Source organism: Cordyceps fumosorosea, assembly GCF_001636725.1.
Source record: "Cordyceps fumosorosea ARSEF 2679 chromosome Unknown scaffold_31, whole genome shotgun sequence".
NCBI lineage: Eukaryota > Fungi > Ascomycota > Sordariomycetes > Hypocreales > Cordycipitaceae > Cordyceps > Cordyceps fumosorosea.
In genome coordinates, this window is record NW_017387331.1 from 57,234 (window position 1) to 76,214 (window position 18,981).

At 58.4% G+C, this 18,981-nt stretch overlaps 9 protein-coding genes across 9 annotated transcripts; 6 read left to right on the forward strand and 3 right to left on the reverse strand.

Annotated features, from left to right (window-relative positions):
• Positions 1-423: 423 nt before the first annotated feature.
• On the forward strand, positions 424-1,797 carry ISF_08486 (nonspecific lipid-transfer protein; the record flags this gene model as incomplete). Its single annotated transcript, XM_018852089.1, has 1 exon — positions 424-1,797. One exon carries the CDS (start codon positions 424-426, stop codon positions 1,795-1,797), a length of 1,374 nt encoding a protein of 457 aa, XP_018700689.1.
• A 416-nt stretch (positions 1,798-2,213) lies between these two features.
• Positions 2,214-3,680, forward strand: ISF_08487 (hypothetical protein; the record flags this gene model as incomplete). The annotated part of the gene is made up of 1 exon (XM_018852090.1): positions 2,214-3,680. The coding sequence occupies one exon, from the start codon at positions 2,214-2,216 to the stop codon at positions 3,678-3,680; it is 1,467 nt and encodes a 488-aa protein (XP_018700690.1).
• Positions 3,681-4,742: 1,062 nt separating this feature from the next.
• On the forward strand, positions 4,743-5,064 carry ISF_08488 (Heavy metal-associated domain, HMA; the record flags this gene model as incomplete). The annotated part of the gene is made up of 2 exons (XM_018852091.1): positions 4,743-4,830; positions 4,898-5,064. 2 exons carry the CDS (start codon positions 4,743-4,745, stop codon positions 5,062-5,064), a joined length of 255 nt encoding a protein of 84 aa, XP_018700691.1.
• Positions 5,065-6,297: 1,233 nt separating this feature from the next.
• On the forward strand, positions 6,298-7,465 carry ISF_08489 (alcohol dehydrogenase 1; the record flags this gene model as incomplete). The annotated part of the gene is made up of 2 exons (XM_018852092.1): positions 6,298-6,385; positions 6,447-7,465. 2 exons carry the CDS (start codon positions 6,298-6,300, stop codon positions 7,463-7,465), a joined length of 1,107 nt encoding a protein of 368 aa, XP_018700692.1.
• Positions 7,466-7,748: 283 nt separating this feature from the next.
• On the reverse strand, positions 7,749-9,394 carry ISF_08490 (actin-like protein 3; the record flags this gene model as incomplete). The annotated part of the gene is made up of 7 exons (XM_018852093.1): positions 7,749-7,814; positions 7,861-8,694; positions 8,743-8,829; positions 8,878-8,924; positions 8,971-9,201; positions 9,264-9,286; positions 9,360-9,394. 7 exons carry the CDS (start codon positions 9,392-9,394, stop codon positions 7,749-7,751), a joined length of 1,323 nt encoding a protein of 440 aa, XP_018700693.1.
• A 1,171-nt stretch (positions 9,395-10,565) lies between these two features.
• ISF_08491 (asparaginase family protein) lies at positions 10,566-12,209 on the forward strand (the record flags this gene model as incomplete). Its single annotated transcript, XM_018852094.1, has 3 exons — positions 10,566-10,596; positions 10,659-10,853; positions 10,903-12,209. The coding sequence occupies 3 exons, from the start codon at positions 10,566-10,568 to the stop codon at positions 12,207-12,209; spliced, it is 1,533 nt and encodes a 510-aa protein (XP_018700694.1).
• A 249-nt stretch (positions 12,210-12,458) lies between these two features.
• Positions 12,459-13,580, reverse strand: ISF_08492 (transcription factor TFIIH subunit Tfb4; the record flags this gene model as incomplete). Its single annotated transcript, XM_018852095.1, has 1 exon — positions 12,459-13,580. One exon carries the CDS (start codon positions 13,578-13,580, stop codon positions 12,459-12,461), a length of 1,122 nt encoding a protein of 373 aa, XP_018700695.1.
• An 886-nt stretch (positions 13,581-14,466) lies between these two features.
• ISF_08493 (Armadillo-like helical) lies at positions 14,467-16,635 on the forward strand (the record flags this gene model as incomplete). The annotated part of the gene is made up of 2 exons (XM_018852096.1): positions 14,467-15,219; positions 15,274-16,635. 2 exons carry the CDS (start codon positions 14,467-14,469, stop codon positions 16,633-16,635), a joined length of 2,115 nt encoding a protein of 704 aa, XP_018700696.1.
• Positions 16,636-16,911: 276 nt separating this feature from the next.
• ISF_08494 (tRNA (uracil-5-)-methyltransferase) lies at positions 16,912-18,603 on the reverse strand (the record flags this gene model as incomplete). The annotated part of the gene is made up of 1 exon (XM_018852097.1): positions 16,912-18,603. The coding sequence occupies one exon, from the start codon at positions 18,601-18,603 to the stop codon at positions 16,912-16,914; it is 1,692 nt and encodes a 563-aa protein (XP_018700697.1).
• Between the last annotated feature and the right edge of the window lie 378 nt (positions 18,604-18,981).

Here is an 18,981-nt window from a genome sequence, read left to right on the forward strand (position 1 = left end):
GAACATAGATGGAATTGCTGGTCACAATAAGTTCATCCTACTCTCGCAATAGTAATTATACTTGTTGAACAATAATAGCGCCTACAGCTACCTGGAAAGGAATCGGAATGCCTGGATCATCAGCACTCCCATTTGCATCTGAAAGTCTCCACTGGAGCTGTCTTCCCGGGGCCCCGCGCTAACAAAGTGCTAAGAGTTCAGTTCAACCGCCACAACAATTCCAGGTCCCATTTGCCGTTCCCATCCATCGCTTCCGAGGCTAACCCCAGCCGACTCGATATATATCCCCATCCTGGTCCTTGCCATTGCCCTCCCTCTCACTTCCATCAACGTCTCTTTTCCATCTCATCCCTGATACCCCCTTGCACCTCATATCCTCACTCTACTCCCACCACCTAACTTTCCCCCCACAACACCGCCATCATGCCTCGACAACTCGCCCCCGTCTACATCCTTGGTGTAGGCATGACCAAGTTCATCAAGCCTCGCGGCAATGTCGACTACACCGAGCTCGGCTTCGAGGCCGGCGTCAAGGCCATGCTCGACGCCCAGATCAACTACGACGATGTCGACCAGGGCGTCGCCTGCTACTGCTACGGCGACTCTACCTGCGGCCAGCGCGTCTTCTACCAGTTCGGCATGACCAAGGTGCCCATCTACAACGTTAACAACAACTGCGCCACCGGCAGCACCGGCCTCGCCATGGGCCGCACCTTTGTCGCCTCGGGCGCCGCCGACTGCGTCCTCGTCGTCGGCTTCGAGAAGATGATGGCCGGCTCGCTCCAGTCCTTCTTCAACGACCGTGAGAACCCTCTCGGCACCACTGTCAACATGATGGTCGAGACCCGCGGCTTCGAGCCCGCCCCCGGCGCGCCCCAGATGTTCGGCAACGGCGGCCGCGAGTACAAGGAGAAGTTTGGCGCCACCAACGAGGACTTTGCCGAGATTGCGCGCGTCAACCACGCGCACTCCCCCAACAACCCCTACTCGCAGTTCCAGCAGGTCTACACCACCGAGCAGATCCTCAAGTCGCCCACCATCTTCGACCCCCTGACCAAGCTGCAGTGCTGCCCCACCTCGGACGGCGGCGCCGCGGCCGTGCTCGTCTCCCAGGAGTTCCTCGACGCCCGCCCGCACCTTAAGTCGCAGGCCGTGCTCATCGCCGGTCAGTGCCTCGCCACCGACGCGCCCTCGCTCTTCTCCAAGAGCTCCATCGACCTGCTCGGCTACGAGATGACGCAGCACGCGACCGCCGTCGCCTTCAAGCAGGCCGGTATCACCGCTGAGGACGTCAAGGTCGTCGAGCTGCACGACTGCTTCTCCGCCAACGAGATGCTCGTCCTCGACGCGCTCGGCCTCTGCGAGCACGGCAAGGCCCACGAGATGGTCCGCAAGGGCGACATCACCTACGGCGGCAAGTACCTGGTCAACCCCTCGGGAGGCCTCATCTCCAAGGGCCACCCGCTCGGCGCCACGGGCATCGCCCAGGCCGCCGAGCTCGTCTGGCACCTCCGCGGCTGGGCCAACAACCGCGAGGTCGCCGGCACCAAGTACACCCTGCAGCACAACCTGGGCCTCGGCGGCGCCGTCGTGGTCAGCGTGCTGGCGCGCGCGGACGGCAAGGTCGCGCCCAAGCTGACCAACGAGGAGGTCGGCAAGATCAACAAGCTCGGCTACAACCCGGCCGTCGAGGCCAAGGGCTTCACGGCCGCTCAGGCCACCTCGGTCCGCTCCAAGAAGCACTCGAGCGCGTGGGCGCTGCAGGACACCGAGGAGAAGGTCACTGCCAACTTTTAATGGCCAGGGAGTGGGCGAGAGAAATGGTAGAAAATTATAGGCAAATCTTTTTCTTTGTATAGTCAGCGGCTTGGGAGTAAATCATGTACATCATATTTAGTAGAATGAAACTTGACGACTTTGTAACCTGGTTTTCTAGTTGCATAATTATCAGCCTCTGTAAAATGAAATGGAAAAAGAAACGCACTCCTAATAGAAATTCAGAATTCTAAAATTGAAAAAGCTGGTCTGGTTTAATGGATTGTCCAAGTACCATCGCTGATCGCTTCGCCCAACGCGTCCCACAGCGCCGCGCGGGCCATCGACCCCTCCTTCGTGGCACCAACACTGGCAACACGACATCTATGTTTCATCACCTCTTCCACTTCTACATGTCCATGATTTGAGCCTGATATCTCCACCGCAACCTGCGCATCATGAGCGGCATATTTGAGCGTCTCCCCATGGAGATGCGCCAGCTCATCTGGACCATGGCGCTCGGTGAGCACGGCGACATCCCCACCATGGTACCCTATCGCACCTCCCGACCCTACATGCTCGAGGAGGAGGAGAGCGACTACGAAGATTACGCAAACTACGGCGAAGATTACCTGATGACCGACACAGGCGATGTTCCCCCTGATCACGGAGACGAGGCGACGGTGAATAGTGGCGTCCCGGTGGCGGAGCGGGTTGCGCCAACTGCGACGCTGCCGAGCAGCAGTGTGACGAGGAGAGACGTGGACGACGACAACGACAGGGACGACAGGCAGGACCAAGATAGCGACGACGATTTAGACCGCTATGACGTCGATGGGGAGGGAGACGACGACTCCCTCGACACCGACGTTGGCGACTTCGAGCCCGGCAACCCGTACGCTCAGGAGCGCGCCTGGGACGACGACGTGCTGATTCCCGTTTACCTCCCACCGCTGCTCCTCGTTAACCGAGAGGCGCGCGCAATCACACTCGACTGGCTCGCCAAGCACAACGTGCAGCTAACCCGCACCAAGATCGCCAAGGGCGAGATTGACGCCGGGTTCCCCCCGACACCGGAAGGCGAACTGCCACCGTACGTGCGCCGGTACGACCCTGCTCGCGACCACCTGTGGGTCGACCGCTATTGCTGGCGGCGCTTCTGCGACCGGCTGCATATGTCGCATGTGCTGGGCGGCGTCCTCACGGAAGAGGAGCTCGAGCCGGAGCAGCTAGAGCAGCTGGAGCCGCCGCACGACATCGGCGCTGAGATCCGTAACCTGGCGCTGCCGGCATTCACCGTGTATCAGAGCACGGAGGCGGTTGCGGATGCGGTGCGCTTTATGCCGGCGATTGAGAGCTTGGCGTGCATATGGGGGGACCTGCCGACGCACGACTGGCGACCGGACCTCATCTACGAGACGGTCAAGGACGAGGAGGGCAGGGATAGAACAAAGGTGAGGCAGCTGTTGATGCCGCGGTGGGACCACGTGCCGTTCAGCGAGACGGTGTCGGAGGAGGAGATGGAGCGCCGCCGGCGGGACACGGAGCGGATAAGGGCGGAGGTGGCGGCGGCGCGTGGGAAGGGCAAAGAGGTGAAGAAGCCGGACGGCGACGACGACGATGAGGATGAGGATGATGAGGATGATGAGGATGATGATATGGAGGATGATGAGGAGGAGGAAGAGGCCAGGGGCCCGCTGGTCACCATGTGCTCCGCAGACCCGGATAACCGCCACTTGCTGTTCCACGAGCGCGGGTACCTGGGCAACTGGATGCAGGAGGTGTACGACGTACTCGCGCTCATGGAGTTGCCGGACCACGTCAGGGACGACTACGACGGCTCCTTCACGTTGCCGATTGTGCCCTGCAAGGCCGTCTGTCCAGGAGGAAAGGCCACGGGATGGCAAAGCTTGGGCCGGCGGTAATTTCCTGAGCACAATATATAGCTGGGACCAAGCAAATCATAATCAAAATTTACGGCAATTATAACAATTTTCGTCGGAGACATGAAGGTATGAGCGTCATGAAAGACTGCGTGAACAGGGTCGTGAGCCAGAGAGATATGTGGAGCCCGAACGATTGATGTGAATTACTGAAGGGACAAGGGCGTAGAGTTGGAAGGCCCCAGGACAAGTTTGAATGCCAGTCACTAATGAGATTACTTATTCGATATCTGGCACTTCTTTTGTTGAACATGGCATGACGGGCAGCGAGGACGTACATGGAGACCAGTCACAGGCTTCACAAGCGGTAGCAACAACCGTCGGGCCTGCTTTATAGATGACACGATGCAATGAGCACACGAGCACGTTTCAACCGCTGATTGCCGCGCTGCACCCCCAGGGTTCCCTGCGTGGTTTATGCGGTGGCGCGCCAGGGTAACGGGAGCGGGCCGTATGCATGGCATCATGGACGCTGCGGGTTGTGAATCAGGATCATGTCTAGGAAAAGAGATGAGCTTCACGAAAGTCAAAGGAGCTGTTGCTAGTTGAAGGCGCTGCTAATAAAAGAAAAAGGAGAAACAAGCCATGTCGCACATTGGGGAACGGAGTTGAGTTGAGGTGAGCAAGTTTCCAAGCTTTGACGTTTGCCGGGCGGCGAAGCGCGATTTGTGCCAGGCACAAGCGTCGATGCGGTACCGGCGGGGTAGGTACTCTTTCTCTACCGATATGCCGATGAGGTACTTATGCTTCAGGTCCCGTTTAGACTGGCTCGCGCCATCGGCCCCGTTGCGTGACGCCTTGCACTGCAGCGGCCGGCCGTTTGAGGGGAGGGGATTAATAATTAATAAAAGGGCAAGTATGGTGCTGTCCCTCCCTTTGTCCTTGACATTGTCGCCTTTCCTCTCTCCCACGAGTACAACAAGCCCTCTTTCTCTGCCCATATCCCACGCTCTTCTCATCCGCCAACTTCAACACATCCATCACCTTGCCCCTCCAAAAACCAAAAACCAACCCCACATCACCATCCAAACCAAAACCACCACCATGGCTTCCCACACGTACGAGTTCAACGTCACCATGACCTGCGGCGGCTGCTCCGGCGCCATCGACCGCGTCCTCAAGAAGCTCGACGGTATGTCTCCCCCGCCCCCGTCATCCTCGGCCCTGCGCATAGGCTAACCTTGCCGCCCGCCAAACAGGCGTCGAGAGCTACGAAGTCTCCCTGGAGAACCAGAGCGCCAAGGTCGTCACCGGCCTCCCCTACGAGACGGTCCTGACCAAGATTGCCAAGACGGGCAAGAAGATTAACTCGGCCAAGGCCGACGGCGTCGAGCAGTCCATCGAGGTGCCCGCGGCGGCCGCATAGGCGCACCTTCTCCTGACGGCGAGGGGAAGGGGAAACGATGGTGGGATAGCAGAGGAATAAGAGAGAACGATATATACCACGTGAAGAATCATGGGGATGACGCGGATGCAAAAAGAAGACTGCGATTTCTGGAAGATGAGCCGTTCAGCTACCATAGCGAGCCGTCAGTATCAATACGTAAAAAAATTGTCCATATCCGAGGGCCCGTCTGCCGAGGTAATTTGTCGTTCCAGTGACGGCCTGCCATGCCTTCCAACGAGACTATCATCTCAAGGGAAGATCGGTGACCACGGGCTCGTACCTGAGCGCAGACGCAGTAAGGATCGGCCGCGATAGTATTGCGCCGCCTTCACATTCGGCGTTCCTCGGAGTCTGGTGCCGAGAGGGCGGGATAACGCACATTGAAATGCTCAGTATTTGATCAACCCATACCAGCATTGTTATACCCCCCTATAACCATAATAATACCATCTCCCGGAGAAGCTGCTGGAGTTGCGGGGTTTGTGCGTTGCATGCAGGTCGGGCGGCTCCGGCGGTATTATTGCCTTGAGCGAGGGGCAGCTTGGCCGGCGATACGGAAGCTGCATCATGCCCCTGTTGACAGCCTGGAGAATCGTCTGGTTACCGACTCGGCACCCTCCAACGGGTTGCCTGTTTTCCGCCTAGGTTCGGGCCCCTCCGTCAAAGTCTCCGCCGCTGTGGCCTGGTTGTGCTGAGCACTGCCTGCATTCTCAACGTGATAACATAAAAACAGCTGATTTCATGGCAGTTTGCGGTAAGCTGATTCGGGTCCCATCTCCAGTTTTTCTGACAGCTCATGCGGCATTGCGCAGCGGGTTTTCCCCGCCCGGTGCTCCGGTTCCGAACGAGATCCGGCGCCGAGAGACTTCGACTCCCCGCCACCTTTATACTTTTTGTCGATAACCTGATTGTATCCAGTGCAGACGGCTACTTTCCACAAAAAAACTGGTGTCGTAAATCATGCCACATTGTACGCGGGGCTTGGCTTCTAGAGCATACGTACGTGGCGTGTTCTACAAAATCCTATCCGCATGCGGCAGCAATATCTTTAAATCCAGACCAGTGTCCTTTAAGCTTAATGACTCTTCCTTTTGTCCGCCCATAAAGCCTTCCATTTACCCAGAATATTCGTAGTAATTTCTGACTTGTATTGAATCGCTCACTTCAACTCCTCAACCTCACTCCCATCCACCGACACACACAATCTCAATCATGCCATCCGAATCATCCACCGACGCTGCCAACATGGCCGAGATCCCGACAGAGCAGATGGCCCAAGTCGTCGAAGCCATCGGAGGACGTGCGTACTCCCCCCCTTCCCTCCCATCACCCTCACTGACAAAACCTCTCCCCCTGCGCAGCCCTCGTGTATAAGAAGATCCCCGTCCCGAAGCCCGGTCCCGACGAGGTCCTCGTGCACATCCTCTACAGCGGCGTCTGCCACACCGACCTGCACGCCATGCTCGGCGACTGGCCCATCCCGCCCGCGCTACCCCTCGTTGGCGGCCACGAGGGCGCCGGCGTCGTCGTCGCCCTCGGCGACCTCGTCACCTCCCTCTCCGTCGGCGACCCCGTCGGCGTCCAGTGGCTGCACTCCTCCTGCCTCGCCTGCGAGCACTGCCTCGCCGGCGACGAGCCCCTCTGCGCCCGCGGCCCCGACCTCTCCGGGTACACCGTCTCCGGCAGCTTCCAGCAGTACTGCCTCGCCAAGGCCTCCCACGCCGCGCGCATCCCCAGCGGCTGCCGCGAAGACATGGACGCCGTGGCGCCGGTGCTCTGCGCGGGCGTGACGGTCTACAAGGCCCTGAAGGAGTCCGGCGCGCGTCCGGGGCACTGGGTTGTGGTGGCCGGCGCGGGGGGCGGCCTCGGCGCGCTGGCGTGTCAGTACGCGCGCGCGATGGGCTTGCGCGTCGTCGGCATCGACACGGGAGCCGACAAGGAGAAGATGGTGCGCGGCATGGGCGCCGAGTTTGTCGACTTCGCGGCCGCGGGAGGAGAGGAGGGGCTGGTGGCGCGGGTCAAGAAGCTGACGCCGGGGGGGCTGGGCGCGCACGCGGCGCTGGTGCTGGCCGCGAGGGAGGAGCCGTTCCGCCAGGCCACGCAGTATGTGCGCGCGAGGGGCGTGGTCGTGTGCGTCGGGCTGCCGCCGGACAACGCGCAGTTCGCGGCGCCCGTGTTCGACACGGTGACGCGCATGATACAGATCCGCGGCAGCTACGTCGGCAACCGCCTGGACACGGCGGAGGCGCTCGAGTTTTACAGCCGGGGCCTCATCGAGGTGCCGTTCAAGACGGTCGGCCTGAGCGAGCTGCAGAGCGTGTATGACCTCCTGAAGGCGGGCAAGGTGACGGGGCGCTACGTGCTGGACACCAGCCGCTAGATTCGGGGTCAAGCTGTAGATTGAAGAAGTTGTTGCAGAACGGCGTAATTGGATAGGTGCGAGTAGTTTCACCAGTGTACACAATATGATCGAAATAGGTGAATTCAATTGGTAAATCAATTCTCAAAACACTGGCCACGTCGTCATATCCGTGACCATGCCGCCGTTTCGCCGCCATTTTCACATCTCCTTGACAAACCCTAACTTTAGCATGAATCTTGCCAGTCGCATATGAATAAGCGCACATCTACCGGAAATGCCTTTGAAGGTAGAGAAAATGCGTCTAGGAACCACCGGGGCCACCAAGCAGCTGGAATCTGCGCACGATGCTCGGCCCGTATTCTTGGTACTATTTTGCGTTAGATTTGCCCTCAAGTCTTCAAGGATGTACATACTTCGGCTTTCGTGTGACAGTATGAGCGGAACTCGGGTGTTTGACCAAGCAGACTGCCTCCAAACCAGGGACCGTGGCGTTGACGCTTGTGGGTGATGACCTGCACATCGAGGCCGCCACTGCGAGCACCACCGCTACGGAGCTCACTGGCACGAATGCGGTCGTCCACCAGGAGCTTGATGTCTCTTTGTAAGCGTCTTCCAAAATCCTTATACAGGGTGCTACCACCGGACAAGACAATGTTCTTGTACAGGCCACGACGCACGTCGATTGGCGACTGTTGAATGACGCCATCGACAACCACGGGGAGGGGGGTGAGGAAGTCGGAGCTATAAATTTCGGGGTTGAAGAAGATTTCAGGAGCCAGGAAGCGCTCGTAGCCAACATCAACGCCAACTTCGCGACCGCCAGGCAGCGACACGGTGTGCTTCAGGAAGCGGCTACGATCGCGGTCGTACTTGGCAAACTCCTTGACGATATCGGGGCAGACATAGCAGTGCGACTCTTTGATCTCCTGAGCGGTCTTGAGAGACGAATCGGCTTCACCACGGTCTCGCAGTAGCGACTGCACGAAGTAGGTAATGTCTCGTCCGGCAATAGGAATCGACTTGATCGATGAGCCGATAACGTATCCTTCAGCGACGGGGATGACGTGAGTGACACCATCACCGGAGTCGATGACAGTACCGGTAAGCGATCGATCGGTGACCTTTGACGAAGTCCACGAGGCGGCAAGAGCGAGGACGGCCTGAACGGCAATGTACATGCCGGCGCAGTTGAACGACTCGAAGAAGATTTCGGCAGTATTCTCTCGGTTCTCTGGGGGATTCAGCGGCTACTTGAAGTCAGTTCCCGTCCGAGACTCGTAGGCTTATGAACTGACAGGCTCGGTGAGGAGGAAGTAGTGGTCCTCGGGCTCAACGCGCAAATATTTGAAGATGGAGTTAGACCAAAAGCGTTCCATGTGGTCCTGATGCTGTCAGCGCACAGTTTCCGGTAATGCATTTGGAACTCATACCCAGTTCTCAATCTGTCCATGGCGAATGGGATAATGAATGCCATAGCCTAAAGGGTCAGTTTTTGCCATTGTCGTGCCTCAAGTGCTGCTTACCAGGCCCGGAAGCAGCGCTGATTGCCTCGTCGCCAATGAAGAAGTCGAGATCCTCGGTGCCACGCTTGGAGCTCAAGTGGCTACTGGCAGGTCCAGTGCCTCCGGTGAGGAACGAGGGTTTGTTGACGACGGCCGGGCGACCAGAGCCGGAGCCGCCGCCTCCAGCAGCGGGACCTTTGGTCGCAATGGCGGTCGGGAAGACGAAGGACGGGGAGTCATTTCCAGCAAAGCCTGGGAGAACAATATCAGTATCGAAATCGGATGTCGCGCATCGGACCGAGGGGCCGGCGTACCAAGCTTGGAAAAGCCCGTGCCGCTGTCAAGTCGCCTTGGTTAGCCACGAAGTTGAGGGAAGATGGAGATGGGGTGGGGTAGGGCAGCTGACGCACTTGTCCATGACAACGGCAGGAGTCTGGTTCGCCATGATGAGTGAAGGCCTTGTACGGCGAGTTCTAAGGCGAGAGAATTGGCGCAGAGAAGAGTGCAGAGGTGGTGTTGTGAGAGCGGCGAGGAGGTCGTGGGAGGTCGTGGGAGGATGCCTGACGCAATGTGGGGTGAACTGGGATGGCTGAGGAGGAGCTTGCGTAGCTTCAGAGGTTGTTGGTGGCCCGTCTATTACGGTTTACCCTGTACTTTAGCAGTTTCGCGATCGGTTTGTCATCAATACCCCACCGGCATGTAGCTGCACCGTTTGAGATGACTGATGTCAAGCGTCTATAATAAGCATTGAGCCACGGCCAAAGAATAAATAACTACTTTCAGGCCAATGTGTAAAGCAAAATTGACAGTTAACCAACTTCTTGTGATAGCGAAATACAAGGGTGCATGTTGTATCTGCTGTTTTAACCTTCATCGGCGCGAGAGCTGCGTTTTCGTTATATCAAAGTGAAGAGGAAAATTTGTGGAACACCATAATAAAATAACATAACTGACTGAAATGTATCAATAACGAATATTCCGATGTACTCTTCGTTGGCTTGCTGAATCCTCTGTCGTTGTCGTTGCTGCTCACATAACCACCCCACTGTGATGCCGCCGCCAAGCTCACAGCGCAGATCGAGTATTGCCTATTTCCTACATTAACATCATTAGTAGTCAACAGCATCACTAACGACACCAAAACTCCGGTTTAACCTCCGCACACGATTCCCGTCATCGGCACTCGCTAAGCATTTATGCTCCTTCCTGGCCCGACCTCAACACGTGCCTGTCGGTAGCAGTGCCGAGCGAAGTTCTGCAAGACTTCCTTCTCTACTCCCGCACGCGCCTGGGCTGTTCGCATCCGTCATTGCATTCGCAACAACGCACTGCTGCTGCAACAACTCCCTCCAAACACCATCACCACCGCAACCTAAATCAAAGCATTCATTATCCATCATCACTACCTGCCGCTCCGCCTATGTGCATGGAAGTCGTCAAAGCTCTAGCCTAGCCGGACATGGCTGGCTGTCCTCGACACCAAGTTCGTTTGTCGACGCAGCCCGAGATCTGCAACACAGATGGGGCATTAGATCGTGTTTTGGGGCCGAAGCAGCGAAAAAGATGCATACCAGCCATCTTTCTCCATGCCGGAGCCGGCTTTCACAGCCATCAAAATGAGGATGTCCATCTCAGAGCCTGCGTTGCGTAAGCTAACCGAAGGCCTCACGTACACAGCAACCCACTCTAACAAGTCCGCTACAGAGCAGCCGAAATGGGGATGAGATTTCTCAAAGCTGGCGCCAGTGCCACAGAAGCCGTCGAAGCCTCGCTGCGGGTTTTGGAAGACAAAGAAATCACCAACGCTGGCTACGGGTCGAACCTCTCCATCGACGGCACCGTCGAATGTGATGCGACAATTGTTGATCACTTGGGCCGCAGCGGCGCCTGTGGTGCTGTTACAAGTAAGATTTTCTTGTGCTACACCCTGCAGCCTTCAACTCACATGTATAGATATACGAAATCCCATTTCTCTTGCCAAGCTCATCTTCGACGGGAGCAAGCGGCCCTTGAGCCTGAGACGAGTCCCTCCCAATGCCCTTGTCGGAGAAGGCGCCAAGATTTACGCAGAAGAGCATGGTATGGCAACATTTGCCAATGATTATCTCGTCTCCAAAAACTCCAGAGATCGCTTCTTGCGCTGGCAGGACGATTTGCTCAGGGCCGAGGCAAAAGCAAAGGAGGCCAGCAGTGTGCAAAAGACGCCAGCAGCTATGCACTGTGCGCCTTGCCAATACGATACAATCCCCGCAAAACCAAATATCTCGTTTCCTCGAGATCACGCTGCTGCCATCATGTCAGGAACTTGGAATGAAGGCCAGCCTAACTCGCCCTACTTGCCGCCCCCGGGCATAGATGATGCTCAGCAGGCTGAGTTAACGACTCTGGGCATAACGCAAAATTCCTGGAATCATGCCAGGAATCCATCCTGGAAAACCTCCTATCATGGCACCAATTCGAGCAAGAAGCATGGAAACTTGCCAAGATCCAATCAAGGTCATGTCAATGATGGCGAGAATGATGATCTTGCTGTCCGACCGAAAGAGTCCAATGCTATAGGAGTCGGCTCCGTGAATGACGAATCAACGTGGCAGCAGCCAAGGAGACGTCGAAAAGCACAAAAGCGTCCTCTGGATGGACCTGACAACAGCGAGGACACATCGACTAAGCGTCAACATGTGGTCGAAGAAGATGGAGACTGTGTAACCGACACGATTGGCGCCATAGCTATTGACGAAGAGGGGCTGATTGCAGCCGGTTCTTCATCCGGAGGCATTGGAATGAAGCATCGTGGTCGACTTGGCCCAGCTGCTCTGGTTGGAGTAGGAACGGCTGTTGTGCCCTGCCAACCGGATGACGAGGATGCAGTCTCGGTGGCGGCTGTCACCAGTGGCACGGGCGAACACATGGCAACGACAATGGCATCCCAGCGTTGTGCAGAACGGCTGTACAACGGCACTCGCAAGGGTCCCGCCGGCACTGACATACACGACTACGATGAAAACGCCATTATGGAGTCGTTTATTGCGAACGACTTTATGGGCCATCCAGGCGTCTGCAATGGGCCCTCGGCCGGCGCGATTGGCATCATGGCCGTGAAGAAGACACGGGCAGGGTACTACCTTCATTTCGCGCACAACACAGACTCGTTTGCCCTTGCATCCATGGGCGGCAAAGACCCCACGCCAACCTGTGTCATGTCTCGCCTGCCCGAGGGCAGTAAGATTGCCCAAGGCTCCCGCAAGATTTCCACCAAGTAGGGAGGCGCAACACTTCATACTCGCAAACCTAGATAATACTCACAAACCTAGATGATACTCACAAACCTAAACGAGACACCTCACGAGCAGTTAGAAAAACGAATAAAAATTGTATAAGATTCAAATCGCCTGGTATCCTTTCTATTTATACAGGAATGACCCAGAGTACTGTTGTGTACCTCTCTGGTGTCGTATTGCTTTTATTTGGCTCGTCGTGTCATGATCATGCAATGCACATCCGCCGCGACCTCACCTCAACGGCGTCCCCGTGGCACTCATCGTCTCCTCCCTGCCGCTGCCGTTGACGACCTTCTTCTTCTTGCGCTTCTTGCGGGGGATGACGGCCGGCTTGGCGCCGTACCTGCCCAGACGCAGCCTCGTGCCGCATGTCAGGCACTCGGCGTCGGCGGGGGCCTCGCAGAAGATGGAGAGGCAGACGGAGCAGACGAAGCCGGTGTCGACGACGCGGCCGTGGCAGAAGCAGGCGGCGCGGAAGTCGACGGTGTCGTGGGTGGGCGGGACGAGGGCCTCACGGGCCTCGACGTCGGCGACCATGCCGAACATGAGGTAGGCGAGCAGGCCCCGCGGGTTGGCGTCGGCGCGGAGGAAGACGCCGCCGGTGTTGAAGCACGCCTGCTGGAGGAAGGTGGCGTCGCCAGCGAGGGCGAGCGCGTCAATGGCGACGCGGCCGTGGGCGGCGGCGAAGACGGCGTTCATGGTGGGTATGTACTGCGCGGACTCGGAGTCGGAGACGGAGAGCACGAGGATGCGGCCCTTCATCGGCGGGGGCGCGCTGGTGGCGGTGCCTTGGCCGGCGGCGGTGGTGGGCGCGGCGTTGTCGAGCTCGGAAGCGCCGAGGGCGCGCGCGGCCTTATTGGTGTGGCACAGCGCGAGGGTCAGCGCGCCGGAGAGCTGCGTCGTCGTGCTTGCGAGGTCGCGCTCCGTCATCTCGGCCATGAGCTTCTTGAGCGAGGCCATCACCGTGGCCTCGATGTGGGCAAACTGCGGGTACTTGTTGGCCGAGGACCTTGTGTTGGTGATGTCCGCGTCGGCCATGGCGGCGTCAGCGTCGGCGGAGGACGAGCCATGCTGTTGTGAGGGGTTCGCGTGTTGCTGCGAGGAAGGGTACAGCCAGACGGCGCGGTTGACGTGGGCGGCGATGACGGCGACCTGGTTGGCGCCGCTGAAGGCGAGGTGGGCGTTGATGAAGACGAGGAGGTTCGCGACGGCGGTGGTGAGGGAGAGCGGGGCGCTGCCGTCATCGAGGACGGCCCAGGCGCGTGGGTTGGTGTCGATGATGACGGAGAGCAGCGACGGCGTCTCCTCGGTCGTGGTGACCTCGTAGTGCTCCGAGTAATCGACGGCGTCCATGTTGAAGGAGAGGGCGGAGGTTGGAGCGGCCGCGATTGGAGGAGGGGGGGCGATCTACGAGGTCGCGTGGGGGAGAATCGGTCTAGGACGTGTCGGTCGATTGAGCGTGAAGATGCATGCGGATCGTATCGAGTGGTGGCAGGGAAGAGAGTCTCATTGACTGAGCGTGAAGATGAGTGAAGAATGTTGGTTGGAACTTGATTCGATGGCTTGAAACGACGAGGGAAAAGATGCAAGAAAGTTGGCAATATATTTATTCTGATTTGTAATGGAGGCGTTCCAGACGCGTTCCAGGCCGCAGAGTTGTGCCGTTGATGAACGTGACGCACGTGTAAAAGAAGTTGTTTGCAGGCAGCACACGCACGAGTCTCGCGCCAGCCAATTGCATGAAGCTGGATTTCGACTTGCAGCCACTGTTCGATTTAAGTGGGCCTTCAACTAGAATCAGCCACGTTCTGACGGAGTATCGTAGTCCAGCCACAGCACCTTTCAAGTTGTGCCCAACACGCATTGGCACTTGTCACTCTTCAGTTTGTTCAGACCAAGTAAGAACAAGAGAAGCCCTCTATAACGTCCACGGCGTATCTCAAAGAGACCGTCTGATGTTTTCATGAGAGAAGGTGAAAATTTAGGGTTACGTAGGGACAGCTACGTAGCACCCGCCACTGCATCAGTGGGGCAGATGCGTTAGATAACGAAAGCTTACTCTTATCTCAGAGCAATGGAGGGGCAAGCTACTAATATTATTATTCTTCTCCATTCTCCAAACACCGTCATACGTCTGGGGCGTTTCAAACCCTCCATCCCCCTTTCCATCGCTGATGACAGCTTGAAGTACGAAAACCTGGAATTCTCCATCCACAGCTTCTCTGCAGTCTCGCCCACCATGGCCGCCGCCGCCGAGACCATACAGGCCTCCGGCCCCGCGGCTTCTGTCCAAGACCAGACCCTCCTCGTCTTCGCACGCCTCATGGAGGGCGGCCAGGAGGACGAGGAGACGTGTCGCGACCTCGACCTGCTCACCAAGATGCTCAACGACGACGCCGTCGCCCGCGAGGCCGACCCGACCAACCACAAGTCCATCTGCCGTGTCATCGACTCCGACTGCGTCGATACCATCCTCTGCTATCTCGACATGCGTCAACCCGACTTGGTGCGCGGCCACGCTGTCCTAACAACCTCGGCCTATATGCGCGCCGCCGCCGAGGACGCTTCCAATAAACTGCGCGCCTTCTTCCTCGACCGTGTCCAACGCCGCACCTACGATGACTATATTGTCGCGTTTTGCGTAGCCGCCGCCACCTTCCCCATTGTGCCCGACCTGACGACGGAGATGTTCCTCAACGAGGGATTCTTGAGCTCCCTAGGGCCGCTCATGCGCAGGGAGTGGAAGAGCCGCAAGGTGGAGACGGCGTGTCTCGAGATGCTCAATGCCGCCTGTATGGACGGCCGGTGTCGAGAGGCCATCCAAAAATACTGCGTGGATTGGCTCGAGGAAATTGTTGAACAGTATACCATGGATATGGGACGGAGATTGAGCGAAGAACCGAATCTTCAAGGAGAAGAGGGATCCGTCTCCATGAGACAGCATTCAGAGCAGGTGCAATATCTTGCAGCAGTCATTCTGGCCAAACTTCGGGTGAGAAGCACGTACGCCGATGCGCACAAGGTCGACCGCTGACATGTCAAACAGGCTGTTCCCAAGCCATCTGACCCCAATGCACCCCGTATTGAGTCTGCCGTCACGTCTATAGAAGAGCTATCCGGCCTCTTCACCAAGATGATTCTCCGAAACGAAGACCACGGCAAGCAACACTCCATCGAAGGATTGGCTTATGCCTCTCTGCAACCAAAAATCAAAGACACCATTTCCAAGGACCCAGAACTTCTCAAGAAGCTTCTTGATACCCTCTCAAAAGCGCCACCCCGCTCCCCTACCACATACGGTGCCCTGAGCATCTTTCAAAACTTGACACGGTACCGTCCACTTTTCACCGAGGAAGAAAAGAAAATGTCACAGCTGAAAGCATATGCAAATGCAGAAGGCAAGCTCCCCGGAATGGACCCGCTCGACGACGACGAGCATGTCAATGAGCGCTGCAAGGCTGTCTTTGCAGCCGGCATCACTCCCGTGCTAGTGACCCATGGCAAGCACGATTCTGCAGCTGCCCTGGGAATCATTGCCAACATTCTGCTATCACTCACCATGATTAAGAGCATCCGCGGCCAGCTTGCCCAACAAGGCGCAGTGAAGCTTCTCCTCGTGGCCTGGAGCAGCCTCAAGGAGGAGCAACGGGACGCCCGACGCAGCGCGTCGCAGGCCCTAGCACGCATCCTCATCAGCATCAATCCCGCGCTCGTCTTCGGCGGAACGCGGGCAAACCCCGTCGACGCGGCCATCACGCCGCTCGTCTCCATCCTGCCGCCCGACCCGGCCTCGGACCGGCGCGACCTGCTGCCGACCTTTGAGGCGCTCATGGCACTGACCAACCTGGCCTCGATGGAGGACGCGACGATCGCGCAGCAAATCATCCGCCACGCATGGCCGCACGTCGAGGAGCAGCTGCTCTCCTCGAACCACCTCGTGGCCAAGGCCACCGTCGAGCTCGTCTGCAACCTGACGCAGTCGCCCGACGGCGTCGCGCTGTACGCCGACGGCAGCGTGCACGCTGCCCAGAGGCTGCACGTCCTGCTGGCGCTGGCCGACGCTGAGGACGAGGGCACGCGCAGCGCCGCCGGCGGCGCGCTCGCAGGGCTCACGGCGTTCGAGCCCGTCGTGCGTGGCGTGGTCCACCGCAAGCGCGGCGTAGCGGCGCTGCTCGGGCTGTGCGTGGATGATAGCGAGGACTTGCGCCACCGCGGTGCGGCGAGTATCCTCAACATGGTCTCAGCAGGTGGCGCGATCGGCGCCGAGGCGCGCGACAAGATTCGCGAGGAGGGCGGCGTCGACATCCTCAAGACATGCCTGAAGAAGAGCAGGAGACCGGAGGTGGTGCAGGCGGCTGTGGAGGCGCTAAAGCCGCTGGTCGAGAGAGAGGTGACCGAGGTTGATTGATGCGGTGCGGGGAAGTAGGGAAGGTAATTTGAGCTAAGGGGTGTTCTCTGTTGGAGGTGGAGGGTGACTCTGTGCATATGTAGGGATGATTATGGGCTATCGCTTGGCGTTGGGAATCCTTGCATCTTATTGTAGCTAAACTCGCTTCATGATTTAATGCTTTGATTTTTTCACATTGGGATATCTAGTATGATGTGCTCTTCCCGTTGCTAAAGTTGCATCCCAGCAGAATCTTACGCGAAGGCAAATATGAATCTTTCATATATGATACCTTTCTCAATTTTGCGTCGCTTCGCCCTCCTCCTCCACTCTGTTCAATATCGCCACGCCCTCCACGTGGCCCGTCTGCGGGAAGAAGTCGAACCCGACCAGGCTCTCAATCTCGTAGCGCCTGCCCTCGCCCTCGCCGCGCACCAGCACGCCCACGTCGCGCGCCTGCGTGTGCACATTGCAGCTGACGTACAGCACGCGACGCGGGCCGAACTTCCGCAGCTGCGCGAGGAAGCTCGCGTCGCAGCCCTTGCGCGGGGGGTCGAGCACGACGACGGTCTCGTCCGGGTCGTAGGCGGCGACGGAGCGGAAGAGCTCGCCGGCGTCGGCGGCGATGAAGCGGCAACGGTCCTCGGCGAGGCCGTTGAGGGCGGCGTTGCGCCGCGCGTACTCGATGGACGCGCCGGCGATGTCGATGCCGATGGATCGCTGGAAGAGCGAGGAGAGGGTGATGGTGAAGAGGCCGGAGCCGGAGTAGGCGTCGATGAGGTACTTGATGGGGCGGGTTGGTGTGCGGTCGGCGGCTGGGGCGGGGGCGGTGTTCTGGAAGAAGGAGCCGGCGGGGTTGGTGAAGATGTAGTCGTCAATGTACTCGGTGGTGGTGGCCTTGGAGTCGGTCTCGCACGACTTGACGTCGACAAAGTCGCCAGACTCAGACTTGACCGTATACGGTGCGAGTTCTGCCTTGGCAGCCTCGCTGTCTTTGGGATGACGAGTGGTGTTTTCGCGGAGGAGCAGCGTCGCACCACGCTTGTAATTCGTGTACTCGTCCTGCATGCGCTTGCGCTCGCGCGTGTTGCCCACCCGCACGGCCTCGGTCGCGATCGGGCAGTCCTCGATGTCCATGACCTTGCGGCGGCCCTTTTGCATGAAGCCAATGTCCGGGCAGGCGCTGAACGAGGCGGCCTCCGACTTCCCGCGCTTGGCCGGACGGAACCCCGGCGGGCCATCAAAGTGCGGGGTCAGCTTGGTGCGGTAGCCGTACTGGAGCGGGCTGCCGATGGTGTCGCGGACCTCGGGGACGAGGGCGCGGGGTAGGTTGGCGAAGTTGTCGTAGGCCTTGACGACGATGCGGCGCTTGCGGCGCAGCTGCTCGGCGTAGTCGAGCATCTGGAACTGGCAACCGCCGCAGCGCGCAAAGTAGCGGCAGCGCACGCGGGCGTCGTCGCGCAGCGGCGAGGGCATCGTGACAGAGACGAAGTCGGCGTGGGAGTGGCCCTCGCCGCGCACGTGCCGGATGACCTTGATGCGGGCGGTGTCGCCGGGGACGGTGAAGGGCACGACGTAGACCTGCTCGGAGCCGCTGCCAGCGACCATGCCGAGGCCGTCGCCGGTCGAGGACAACTCGTGGATCTCGACTTCAATCTCGGTGAAGGGCTCCGGCAGGTCAGCCTCCGGGGTGGCGGTAGAGGCGGCGTCCTCCGGCTCGCCGTCGGCGGCCTCGCGGCGGGCCTTGAGGAGAGCGTCAATGTCGCAGCGGAGGACCTCCTCCGTGGAGCCTTCGGTGATATTGCGCTCGCGCTTAGTCCTCTGCTGCTTGGGCTTGCGGTTGCCGCCGCTGCGATTCGCGTTGTTGGGGCGCTTGGCGGGACGATTGTGAGTGCTGCCGTTTGTGTGTGTGCCGTTGGGGGTGCCGTTGTGGACTGTCGCAGTGGCGGTGGCAGAAGGTGCTGCGGCGGCCGCAGGCGCGGAAGACATGTTGAGAAGGCGATGAGAGGCTGCTGTGATGAATGGTGATGCTCGATGAGGCCGACGAAGAAGAAGTTGAGGTAGGCGTGAGAGGAGAGGCCTCATGGGCGGGTTTCGGGGTTGACAGGGCCGTAGATTGCTGCTATAATATCATAGGGACTCAATAGATCATATAATTAGCTGGATAAACATCGGTAGAAAAAAATATAATTGATCAAGTACGATGATGAAACTTTGGTACAGAAGAAAAAAAAAGTCGAAGATGGGCGACCAAAAGTTAAAAGTGGAACCTAGCTTTAACCAATGAGCGGCATGAAGTTGTTAAGCTGAGCCTAACAAGGGCCATGCTCTCCCACGCTCAGCATGTGCCACAGGGCCGCCTACGGT